The 12983-nt window shown below is 43.3% G+C and overlaps 1 protein-coding gene across 1 annotated transcript in view; it reads left to right on the forward strand.

Annotated features, from left to right (window-relative positions):
- The first annotated feature begins 4626 nt into the window (after positions 1-4626).
- LOC118395642 (uncharacterized) overlaps positions 4627-12983 on the forward strand; it is a 28133-nt gene continuing 19776 nt past the window's right edge. The window contains exons 1-3 of the mRNA XM_052465110.1: positions 4627-5192; positions 5474-5604; positions 9463-9648. Of these exons, the coding sequence (XP_052321070.1) occupies positions 4856-5192; positions 5474-5604; positions 9463-9648 (654 nt within the window). The 5' untranslated portion in view covers positions 4627-4855. The remainder of the gene's footprint in view (positions 5193-5473; positions 5605-9462; positions 9649-12983) is intronic.

The following is a 12983-nucleotide window of genomic DNA, read 5'->3' on the forward strand; positions in this document are numbered from 1 at the left end:
AATATCACATTTATGTAAGTATTCAGACCCTTTACTCAGTACTTTACTGAAGCACCTTTGGCAATGATTACAGTCTTGAGTCTTCTTCGGTATGACGCTACAAAACATCTGTATTTGGGGAGTTTCTCCCATTCTTCGCTGCAGATCCCCTTAAGCTCTGTCAGGTTGGATCGGGAGCGTCACTGCACAGCTATTTTCAGGTCTCTCCAGAGATGTTCGATCGAGTTCAAGCCCAGGCTCCAGCTTGGCCACTCAAGGACATTAAGAGACTCCTGCGTTGTCTTGGCTGTGTGCTTAGGGTTATTGTCCTGTTGGAAGGTGTACCTTTGCCTCAGTCGGAGGGACTGAGCACTTTGGAGCAGGTTTTCAACAAGGATCTCTCAGTACTTCGCTCTGTACACCTTTCCCTCAATCCTGACGAGTATCCCAGTCCCTGCCGCTGAAAAACATCCTCACAGAATGATGCTGCCACCACCATGCTTCACTGGATGGTGTCAGGTTTCCTCCAGACTTGGCATTCAGGCCAAATAGTTCAATCTTGGTTTCATCAGACCAGAGAATCTTATTTCTCATGGTCAGAGAGTCCTTTAGGTGCCTTTTGGAAAACTGTGGCGGTCACGCAATTTCATCAGCTGAGGATTGTCAAGCAAATAACTGTCTGTCTCACGGCATAAACACATTTAGCATCTCCTGGCTTCCACACTCAGCCTACAAACCACTGATTTAGCATCTCCATCCACCTTTTAAAAAGTCTAATAAATCCATGTAATAAAGCCAACACCTTCACAATTTACCTTTATTTAACCAGGCAAGTCAGTTAAGAACACATTCTTATTTTCAATGACGGCCTGGGAACAGTGGGTTAACTGCCTGTTCAGAGGCAGAACGACAGATTTGTACCTTGTCAGCTCGGGAGTTTGAACTCGCAACCTTCCGGTTACTAGTACAACGCTCTAACCACTAGGCTACGCTGCCGCCCCAATAAATCTATTTATTTTAGACAGGTCTAAAGAAGCATGATATGAAGAAAATGTAGTCTTTCAGAATTACAGAATAGCATACTCTGAGTTGTCCTCATGTTAGGTCCTGATTTGGCTATGCCAGTTGGCAGTGGGCTACACTATTGCATTTCTCAGAAAAGATTTGCTTAGAATTCCATGGCATTATTTATAGTATGAAGAATACAATTGAACAAGCTGAATGAAATACACTGCTCAAAAAAAATAAAGGGAACACTTAAACAATACAATGTAACTCCAAGTCAATCACACTTCTGTGAAATCAAACTGTCCACTTAGGAAGCAACACTGATTGACAAATTTCACATGATGTTGTGCAAATGGAATAGACAACAGGTGGAAATTATAGGCAATTAGCAAGACACCCCCAATAAAGGCGTGGTTCTGCAGGTGGTGACTACAGACCACTTCTCAGTTCCTATGCTTCCTGGCTGATGTTTTGGTCACTTTTGAATGCTGGCGGTGCTTTCACTCTAGTGGTAGCATGAGACGGAGTCTACAACCCACACAAGTGGCTCAGGTAGTGCAGCTCATCCAGGATGGCACATCAATGCGAGCTGTGGCAAGAAGGTTTGCTGTGTCTGTCAGCGTAGTGTCCAGAGCATGGAGGCGCTACCAGGAGACAGGCCAGTACATCAGGAGATGTGGAGGAGGCCGTAGGAGGGCAACAACCTAGCAGCAGGACCGCTACCTCCGCCTTTACGCAAGGAGGAGCAGGAGGAGCACTGCCAGAGCCCTGCAAAATGACCTCCAGCAGGCCACAAATGTGCATGTGTCTGCTCAAACGGTCAGAAACAGACTCCATTGGGGTGGTATGAGGGCCCGACGTCCACAGGTGGGGGTTGTGCTTACAGCCCAACACCGTGCAGGACGTTTGGCATTTGCCAGAGAACACCAAGATTGGCAAATTCGCCACTTGCGCCCTGTGCTCTTCACAGATGAAAGCAGGTTCACACTGAGCACATGTGACAGTCTGGAGACGCCGTGGAGAACGTTCTGCTGCCTGCAACATCCTCCAGCATGACCGGTTTGGCGGTGGGTCAGTCATGGTGTGGCATTTCTTTGGGGGGGCCTCCATGTGCTCGCCAGAGGTAGCCTGACTACCATTAAGTACTGAGATGAGATCCTCAGACCCGATGCTGGTGCGGTTGGCCCTGGGTTCCTCCTAATGCAAGACAATGCTAGACCTCATGTGGCTGGAGTGTGTCAGCAGTTCCTGCAAGAGGAAGGCATTGATGCTATGGACTGGCCCGCCCGTTCCCCAGACCTGAATCCAATTGAGCACATCTGGGACATCATGTCTCGCTCCATCCACCAATGCCACAGACTGTCCAGGATTTGGCGGATGCTTTAGTCCAGGTTTGGGAGGAGATCCCTCAGGAGACCATTCACCACCTCATCAGGAGCATGCCCAGGCGTTGTAGGGAGGTCATACAGGCACGTGGAGGCCACACACACTACTGAGCTTCATTTTGACTTGTTTTAAGGACATTACATCAAAGTTGGATCAGCCTGTAGTGTGGTTTTCCACTTTAATTTTGAGTGTGACTCCAAATCCAGGCCTCCATTGGTTGATACATTTTATTTCCATTGATCATTTTTGTGTGATTTTGTTGTCAGCACATTCAACTATGTAAAGAAAAAAGTATTTAATAAGAATATTTCATTCATTTAGATCTAGGATGTGTTATTTTAGTGTTTCCTTTATTTTTTTGATCAGTGTAGAAAGGATATTTTCTCCAAACGATTTGAGGGAGTGTGCACGTGCGGCTATTCTGTGTTGAGTGGTTAACAAAGAAATAGGAATTCCCATATGATTCATTGATAGTTATTAATGTAGCTTTAGTAGTTCTACAAATGTTGGGCTATATGTTTTGATGTTTAATACATTGTAAGGCTGCATGATGCGACTCTAATTATGTGAAAAAAAGGTCACTTGAAAGGCATGAGCTCTGCTTTGTTTTTATTTTTGCGCAGGCTGTACACACATTCACAATTTGACAAGCACTTGAAAATGCCTAGAATTTTACGGTGGCATCTCCTTTGTGTGGCCGTGGGTACACCACAAAAAAAATCCATGTCTTTTGCAGCCTTTGGCTGTTATGCCCTTCTCCCTGAGTGCTGCGTGCTCGGAATCACCTCACTCTCATTCGCTCACGGTCATGTGATCAGGTCTTTCTCACGTTTACAAGTGAAGACAGACACATCCGGGACGCAGCTGCGAGGTGCATATTGAAGATATTGGAAGAACTATCCACATTTTACTTTTCGTCAGACAGAAAGATGAATAGGCATAACAAACAGCAAAGCACTAGCCTGTGTCAATCTACTATCCCCCATAGAACAAAATTCGACCTATTCTATTCAACATTTCGAACAGTCTGGGACAGTTGTGGGATGCGATAGATCACAAAATAATACAACCACTATAATAAAAAAAAATGTTTTACACAATATGGCTGACGCAACAGATCATAACGTTTAGCTTAAAATGTTGATACACCTATTAGGCTGTTTCCTCACATTATACGCGCAGCAATGCGCACATGGTAGGAGGCTGTAAGCGCGAATGTTCCATTAGCTGAAAACACCATTATCAAAAGTGACCGAAAATGCTATTATGCATGTAACGCTGTTTTACAAAGGTGCATTTTTATGTTGAAATTTATCTAACCCTAACTTGAAACTCAAGCACTGCTTATGTATGCCAGTTAGGCTCTACATCCCTTGTAAAGCGAATTAATGTACTTAATTAAAATAAGTAATTTGACCACTTTCGTTGTGATAAACCTTATCAAAACATATAGGCCTAAAGCCTCCCGAAGAGTCTGAATAAACTTCCATGGCTAGTTGCAGGTGGTTCATTGGAATTTAGAAAACTGTTTTTAAATAAAATAAAATTGAAAACTCTGCGCAGTCGACAAATGGTGAACTCAGAAATTAAACCTGACAAAAGCGAAGATGCCAACCAATAATATCCTTTCTCTTCAGTAAAGCAGAGGCCAGGGATTTATAAAAGCAGTGGTAAAAAAATGTCAAGAGTTGTGGAATAGGGACAGAAAGGGAAGACACCTGTTTAAGATCCAGGAAAACGTGATGGTAGGGAGTTCCTCGGCTCGAGAGGGAAACATAATCACAAGGCTGAGACTGGGACTCATGAGACTCAACAGCACTTTGACATTTGTAGGGAAACATCCAACTGGGAAGTGTGATCACTGCCAGGAGGAGATTGAGACAGTGGACCAAATTATATTTCAGTGGCATCAGTATTGTGGCATCAGCTTTATCTTGGCCAAGTCGCAGTTGCAAATGAGAACTTGTTCTCAACTAGCCTACCTGGTTAAATAAAGGTGAAATAAATACAAATAATTGGAGGGAAAGGGACTATTTGTTATTAGGAATAATGGTATTGAAGAGCCAAGCTTCATTGAATTGTTATGAAACCCTTAAGGTGATATTGTATTTGAATTATGTATTGCATTTCCTTAAGGGGAAGGCTGAGTTTAATTGGGTAAAGTTACATTTGAGACATTCCCTTGTCTCTGTTCCACACTCCAGTCCAGTTGGTGGCGGTAAGGCATCACTAAAAGTTGGTTGCCAACCGCCATTTCAGAACCAGTGAAGAATACGTTTAAACGGAAGTGACCATCAACAACTTCCATGTTACGTTTTTATTGTTGTTATTTAGACGTTTATTTACACATTGGAACTCAAAATATGACTCTGAACTGCACATTATAACATAATTATCCCAGGTAGTGGAAGTCGCGTTGGAGACGGGACTTGGTTGATATTTTATCAAGGTAACATTAGCTAGCTGCTAATGTTAGCTAACAATGGCTAACTGTATGGTTTTTCACACTCAAATAGCCTCCATTATGGAGGTGCTAGCGAATGCAGCCGTGGTAGAGGTCTGCAAACTTGTAGACGACGACTATGCAGTGTTTCGTTTGGAAATAACTCAAAGCCAGAAAGAAAACAGGACATTGCGGAGGAAACTACAGCTACTGGAACTGAAGGTGGCACGGGAGCGTGCAGAGAGGACAACGCCAGACCGCGTCCTCGCCAGTTTCCCCAGTAGTATCAAGTCCCTCGACCGATACAGAGGAATGGCAAGAGGTACATTTTGCAGAAGGCCTGTCGCACCGTTCACATCTACACATGTGACTTTGGGTGTGTTAACCAGAATTGGGTCTTAGTCAGTTTTTGGATAGAATCACATTACTTAACTAACTTGCAGAAAGACACTATCAGCTTCTTGATTTACTATGATTTACTAATTGAAAACAATAAGATGCCTCGAACATAACAATCGATCTATAAGTAGTATATTAAGAAATTATGTGAAGCTTTACCTTACATTCTTGCCAATTCTAGACCGTGTCAAAACTGTCAATATTGTACAATGTAGCATTGACGTTACCTAACCATCTCTTTCCCCCAATCACTCTTAGGTGAAGGACATCTCACTGGAGGCTACAGGAGCTTTGTGAAGCCAGCGGAACACAATACATGGAGAGATGACCAACCAATCACTGTTGATGAGGAGAGTGGAACCGCAACCCAGCATGTTATCGTAATAGAGGTTAGATTACAGTACATAAAATGCTCCCAGTTTATTTCAGAAAGGCTCCCCTCAGCAATTTTTTGCTTACATACTGGGATGCTACCAGTATCGTGATACTCATTAGTATTTAACTTATTTAGGAAAACCACACACATTTTTGGAAACAAACATAATTAGGTTGTCATCCAGTCATATCAATTTATTTTTCTAGCTATAACAGACAATATTTTACATACAGCAGGTTTTTAAAGGACCAAAGAGTTTAGTCTGCTTGGTGTTTTAATTTTTCCCTTGGGAAAAATATTGCTATACTGGTATCCTCACAGGCCAGTGTTAAGGTAATGTGCATTGTGTAACAAAAAAAAAGTAATTTGAGCACATACAAAATCGCAGTCTAAAAGGCAGAATTTCTATTTGACGACAAAATGGGAAAGCTGTCTTGACTTTGGCTGTGTTATTTATTGGAAACCAGTGCAATCATACAATGTAGAAACCACTCTGTCATTTACTGTTTGCTAAAATTCTACACTGTTCAGTCAATGTGGGGTAAAAAAAAAGAAGCACTGAATAGTGTAGGGAATCATTGTACCATCTAGTTAAAATAACAAAACATATAGTTTTTACAGCTGTTTGAAGCTGGTTGACTAAAACCGAAAGGCTCAAGCTCAAGGAGTCTCCATGTTACATGGAAATGGGATGCGGGGGAGGGGAGAGATTTTGTTTTGAATGTCGCCAAGTGCTGTTGCAATTCATCTAGCTTCCACATGGGGGAGAGATTCATGTGTAGCACCTTTAATTTTGTCACCTATTTTATATTTTGTTTTAGTCTTCTAGAGGTGATGATATTAAAACCAAACAGTTATAACATGTATTTAACAATCCCTTAAATGGCACGCAGTTGTCAATGGTTTTAGTGGAGCTGTGGGTCTCCTTGCCCCACAGCAGGTAAATCGAATTCTCTGCACCTTATTTTATTGATAATGACCTATTAATGTCTAGTTTTAGTCAGTCATTTTAGTCCTATTTTAGTCACTAGTTTTATTTAACAGTTCATGCAAACCTCTAACTTAATTTCCATCATGCACATAATAAACTCAGGAAAAAAAGAAACGTCCTCCCACTGTCAACTGCATTTATTTTCAGCAAACTTGAATAAATATTTGTATGAATATAAGATTCAACAACTGAGACATAAACTGAACAAGTTCCACAAACGTGACAAACAGAAATGGAATAATGTTTCCTTGAACAACGGGGAGGTCAAAATCAAAAGTATGTCAGTATCTGGTGTGGCTGCCAGCTGAAGTGGACTGCACCAGATTTGCCAGTTCTTGCTGTGAGATGTTACCCCATTCTTCTATCAAGGCACCTGCAAGTTCCAGGACATTTCTGGGGGGAATGGACCTCGCCCTCACCCTCCAATCCAACAGGTCCTAGACGTGCTCAATGGGATTGTGATCCGGGCTCTTCGCTGGCCATGGCAGAACACTGACATTCCTGTCTTGCAGAAAATCACACACAGAAAGAGTAGTATAGCTGGTGGCATTGTCATGCTGGAGGGTCATGTCAGGATGAGCCTGCAGGAAGGGTACCACATGAGGGAGGAGGATGTCTTCCCTGTAACGCACAGCGCTGAGATTGCCTGCAATGACAACAAGCTCAGTCCGATGATGCTGTGACACACCGCCCCAGACCATGACGGACCCTCCACCTCCGAAATCGATCCTGCTCCAGAGTACAGGCCTCGGTGTAACGCTCATTCCTTCAACGATAAACGCAAATCCGACCATCACCCCTGATGAGACAAAACCGCAACTCACTTTTCTGGCACTTTTTCAAATCAAATCAAATCCAATATTATTTGTCACATACACATGGTTAGCAGATGTTAATGTGAGTGTAGCGAAATGCTTGTGCTCTAGTTCCGACAATGCAGTAATAACCAACAAGTAATCTAACTAACAATTCCAAAACTACTGTCTTATACACACAAGTGTAGGGTGATAAAGAATATGTACATAAAGATATATGAATGAGTGATGGTACAGAGCGGCATAGGCAAGATCCAGTAGATGTACATATGAGATGAGTATGTAAACAAAGTGGCATAGTTAAAGTGGCTAGTGATGCATGTATTACATAAAGATGCAGTAGATGATATAGAGTACAGTATGTACGTATACATATGAGATGAATAATGTAGGCTATGTAAACATTATATTAGGTAGCATTGTTTAAAGTGGCTAGTGATATATTTTACATCAGACCAGTCCTGTCTGGTCCAGCGTCCGTGGGTTTGTGCCCATAGGTGACGTTGTTGCCGGTGATGTCTGGTGAGAACCTGCCTTACAACAGGCCAACAAAGCGCTCAGTCCAGCCTCTCTCAGCCTATTGCGGACAGTCTTAGCACTGATCGAGGGATTGTGCATTCCTGGTGTAACGCGGGCAGTTGTTGTTGCCATCCTGTACCTGTCCTGCGGGTGTGATGTACCGATCCTGTGCAGGTGTTGTTACACGTGGTCTGCCACAGCGAGGACGATCAGCTGTCCATCCTGTCTCCCTGTAGAGCTCTCTTAGGCATCTGCAATTTATTGCCCTGGCCACATCTGCAGTCCTCATGCCTCCTTGTGGCATGCCTAAGGCACGTTCACACAGATAATCAGCATCTTTCTTTTGGTGTTTTTCAGAGTGAGTAGAAAGGCCTCTTTAGTGTCCTATGTTTTCATATTTGTGACCTTAATTGCCTACCGTCTGTAAGCTATTAGTATCTTAACAACCGTTCCACAGGTGCATGTTCATTAATTGTTTATGGTTCATTGAACAAGCATGGGTGTTCAACTTCTTACGTCTGAAATCCCGTTAACAGGATCGATATGACAACAGCCAGTGAAAGTGCAGGGTGCCAAATTCAAACAAATCTCATAAATACAATTCGTCAAACATACAAGTATTATTCACCATTTTAAAGATACACTTGTTGTTAATCCCACCAGTGTCCGATTTCAGAAAGCATATCATTCGATTGTTAGGTCAGCACCTAGTCACAGAAAAACACAGCCATTTTTCCAGCCAAAGAGAGGAGTCACAAAAAGCAGAAATAGAGAGAAAATTAATCACTAACCTTTGATCATCTTCATCAGATGACACTCAGGACTTCATGTTACACAATACATGTACGTTTTGTTCGATAAAGTTCATATTTATATCCAAAAATCTCAGTTTACATTGGCGCGTTATGTTCAGTAATGTTTTGCTTCCAAAACATCTGGTGATTTTGCAGAGAGCCACATTAATTTACAAAAATACTCATTATAAACATTGATAAAAGATACAAGTGTTATGCATGAATTAAAGAGAAACTTCTCCTTAATGCAACCGCTGTGTCAGATTTCAAAAAAGATTTACGGAAAAACCACGCCATGCAATAATCTGAGTACAGTGCTCAGGCGCCAAAACTGGACAAAACAGAGCTTCATGTCAAATTAAATTAGCCTCATATGGAATTCTCGTCTGGTCACATTTTCGTAAAATAAAATAAAAAGTCATTTATAATAACATTTTTTCCCATTATGGCACAGTCATTATGGCATAGTTTTAGTATTGTCACATCCCTACTTACATGTACATCACAGGAGGTTGGTGGCACCTTAATTGGGGAGGACGGGATCATGGTAATGGCTGTAGTGGAATGTTATTGAACATGTGTTGGATGCCATTCCATTTGCTCCATTCCAGCCATTATTATGAGCCGTCCTCCCCTCAGTAGCCTCAACTGATGTACATCGTCATTTATTTGCCATAGGGGAGCTTGTGAGACATCCTTACGACATCCATTTCTACTCATGTACCTGTAATAACCTCCTCTCTTCTTGTCAGTCTGCAGATGCAGAGGCTGCAGGTCCTGGAGGATTGTCTCTGGTCAAGCAGGAGAGGACTGAAGGAGACGACCCACAACACAGCAGAGACATCCAGACTGGAGCAGCGGCTGGAGTGGTGCCCCCTGTAGCTACGGACGACCTCGCCACCACACCCCAGCCCAGGACCCGACACAGCATTACGGAGGTCAGTGGAACATCGAAGGCCGTCCTCAAGTCAGAGACAGACACCGAGACTTTAACTGTAACACAAAGGCTCTTACGCACAGGATCTGACCACAGATCAGACCCAGAGAGACTGGGACTGGGGCCACTGGTCTCTCCTCCTGCTTCAGGCTCAGAGTATTTACCGGTATTTCACCAGAGCCAGGGGACGGTTAATTCCCTTGGAGATGGTGATACGTTAGACACTGGTGGTGATGATCTGTCTTGTTCTTACACTACAGAGACGGAACATGTCAACATACACTTGGGTTTAGAGACACAGACTGATCTGTCTAAAGGGGACTGGAACCGGTACAGTAGTAGTAGTGTATACTCTGAAGGGTTCCTTGATAAGAAAAGGGAGGGTCTGGTTGTAGATGAGGTGACTGTAAAAGTGGAGGGTGACGTTCCTCCCACATGGAATGCAGATCATCACCTAGGAGACGGACACTCACCGGGCAGAGATTTCTTAGACTACAGGGAAAGCTTCGAGACAAATCCAAATGTTGCGACCCACTCCCCTTTACACATGTTCAGGGATCGCAACCCAGTGTCCACGTCGATGGGGCCTTCCGATTCACACGGCCACATCCTTTTCGATCAGGTATTGAACTCAAACGACAAGGCTAGAGCCCAGGTTCAGGGAGGGGGGGCAACATCAGGTAATAGTAAAGAGAAACGGTTCCTCTGCATGTTCTGTAGCAAAGGCTTCAGCTGCCCCCAGAAGGTGGAGATCCACCAGAGGGTCCACACAGGGGAGAAACCCTTCAGCTGCACACAATGTCACATGCGCTTTGCGGAGGCAGGCACCCTAAAGAGGCACCAGAGGGTCCACACAGGGGAGAAACCCTTCAGCTGCCCCCAGTGTGAGAAGAGGTTCTCCCACCAGCACCATCTGAAGAGGCACTTGAAGGTCCACACGGGAGAGAGGCCGTTCGCCTGTACGGACTGCGGGAAGATGTTCTCAGAGAGGAGCTACCTCAGGATACACCAGCAGAAAAACCATTCCACTCTATAACATAGAAAGTAACTATTCTATTCGATAGCTTCTGACGTTTAGATCAAATCTTGCATTAAAGACAATTCATTTTCATTGTCAGCAGAATGGATCCATAGATACATTTGGAATAACAAGAGTAACATATTTCAGTGTTTAAATGTTCCTGGGTAGAATATTACATCCAGACATTGTGTGATATATAAGGCATATATGTTAAGCCTAAGAAGTCTGTTATATATTGTTTTTGTACTATGTAGGCTACAGTGCCTTCAAAGTACTCAGACCCCTTTTTCCACATTTTGTTGTGTTACAGCCTTATTCTAAAATGGATTAAACAATCCTCAATCTACACACAATACCCCATAACGACAACAGGTTTTTAGACATTTTTGCAAATGTATTAAAAATAAAGAACACAAATACCTTATTTACTTAAGTATTCAGAACATTTGCTGAGACTTGAAATTGAGCTCAGGTGCATCGTGTTTCCATTGATCAGCCTTGACGTGCCTACAATTTAATTGGAGTCTACCTGTGGTAAATTCAATTGATTGGACATGATTTGGAAAGGTACACACCTGTCTATGTAAGGTCCCACAGTTGTCAGTGTATGTCAGAGCAAAAACCAAGCCACGAGTTCGATGGAATTGTCCGTAGAGCTCAGAGACAGCGTTGTGTCGAGGTACAGATCTGTGGAAGGGTATCAAAAAATGTCTGCATCGTTGAAGGTTCCCAAGAACACAGTGGCCTCTATTCTTAAATGGAAGAAGTTTGAAACCACCGCGACTCTTCCTAGAGCAATCGGGGAAGTGGGAGGTGACCAAGAATCCTATGGTCACTCTTGCCAGAGCTCTCGAGTTTCTGTGTGGAGATGTAATGAAATCAATATTGAACTCTTTGGCCTGAATGCCACATCTGGAGGGAACCTGGCACCATCCCTACGGGGAAGCATGATGGTGGCAGCATAATGCTGTGGGGATGTTTTTCAGCGGCAGGGACTGGGAGAAAGATGAACGGAGCAGAGTACAAAGAGATTCTTGATGAAAACCTGCTCCAGGGCGCTCAGGACCTCAGACTGGGGTGAAGGTTCACCTTCCAACAGGACAACGACCATAAGCACACAGCCAAGACAAAGCAGGAGTGGCTTCGGGACAAGTCTCTGAATGTCCTTGAGTGGTCCAGCCAGAGCCCGGACTTGAACCTGATCAAACATCTCTGGAGAGACCTGAAAATAGCTGTGCAGCGACGCTCCCCATCCAACCTGACAGCGCTTGAGGGTCTGCAAAGAATGGGAGAAACTCTCCAAATACAGGTGTGCCAAGCTTGTAGTGTCATACCCAAGTAGACTCGGATGTAATTGCTGCCAAAGGTGCTCAGCAAAAAGGTTTTTAACTATTTTTGCTTTGTCATTATGGGGTATTGTGTGTAGATTGAGGGAAAAATACAATTGAATAAATGTTGTAATAAGGCTGTAATGTGGAAAAAGTCAAGGGGTCTGAACATTTTACGAAGGCATTGTATATGATGTTCACAAATGCCTATTTTGGGGTTTTTCCCCCAAAGACACTTTTAATGAGAAAGGGAATGCAGTGTATCATGGAGATTTGTAGTTGAGACCTGTATATGTGTGGGTTACATATGGTGTATTTAAATCTTGTTTATGTTTAATAAACACAAAGTAACTTTTCATTCTAAGCCCTTGTTCAAACACCCATCACCCACCGAACAAAAAAATGTCACTGTCTTTGAAAGAGTGGGGATAGAGTGCCGTCTGAAACCATCAAGTACGCCTCGTTTAAATGTTGCCGATAGTTCAGCAGCCTCTTCCACTCTTTCGGCGTGGTGCACGTGAAGCACGCCTCTGTTTCATGCAGAGGGCGCCAGAGTGCTGTTCTTCCACTCGGGAGAAATGGTATTGCATATTAAGATATGTTAATTACATGCTAATGAAGGTTGCTTCACTACCACACTCACAACTGTAGCACAATCATGCACAGGAGTTTGATGGCACCTTAATTGGGGAGGACGGGCTTGTGGTAATGGCTGGAGCGGAATCAAATCAAATTTTATTTGTCACATACACATGGTTAGCAGATGTTAATGCGAGTATAGCGAAATGCTTGTGTGGAATGGTATCAAATACATGTGGTTGATGCCGTTCCAGCCTCCTGTGTAATCATGGTCTCAGATCTGCAGGTGGAGGACTTGTGACTTTTGTTAAGCCTGAATTTGACCCAAAACCAACAAGGACATTTACTGCAGTGTTGAGCGGTTGTATGAAACCAATCGGTACATCAAGCAAAGCTCTTAACCGTGTC

This window comes from Oncorhynchus keta, chromosome 16 (assembly GCF_023373465.1).
Source record: "Oncorhynchus keta strain PuntledgeMale-10-30-2019 chromosome 16, Oket_V2, whole genome shotgun sequence".
In the NCBI taxonomy this organism is placed as follows: Eukaryota; Metazoa; Chordata; class Actinopteri; order Salmoniformes; family Salmonidae; genus Oncorhynchus; species Oncorhynchus keta.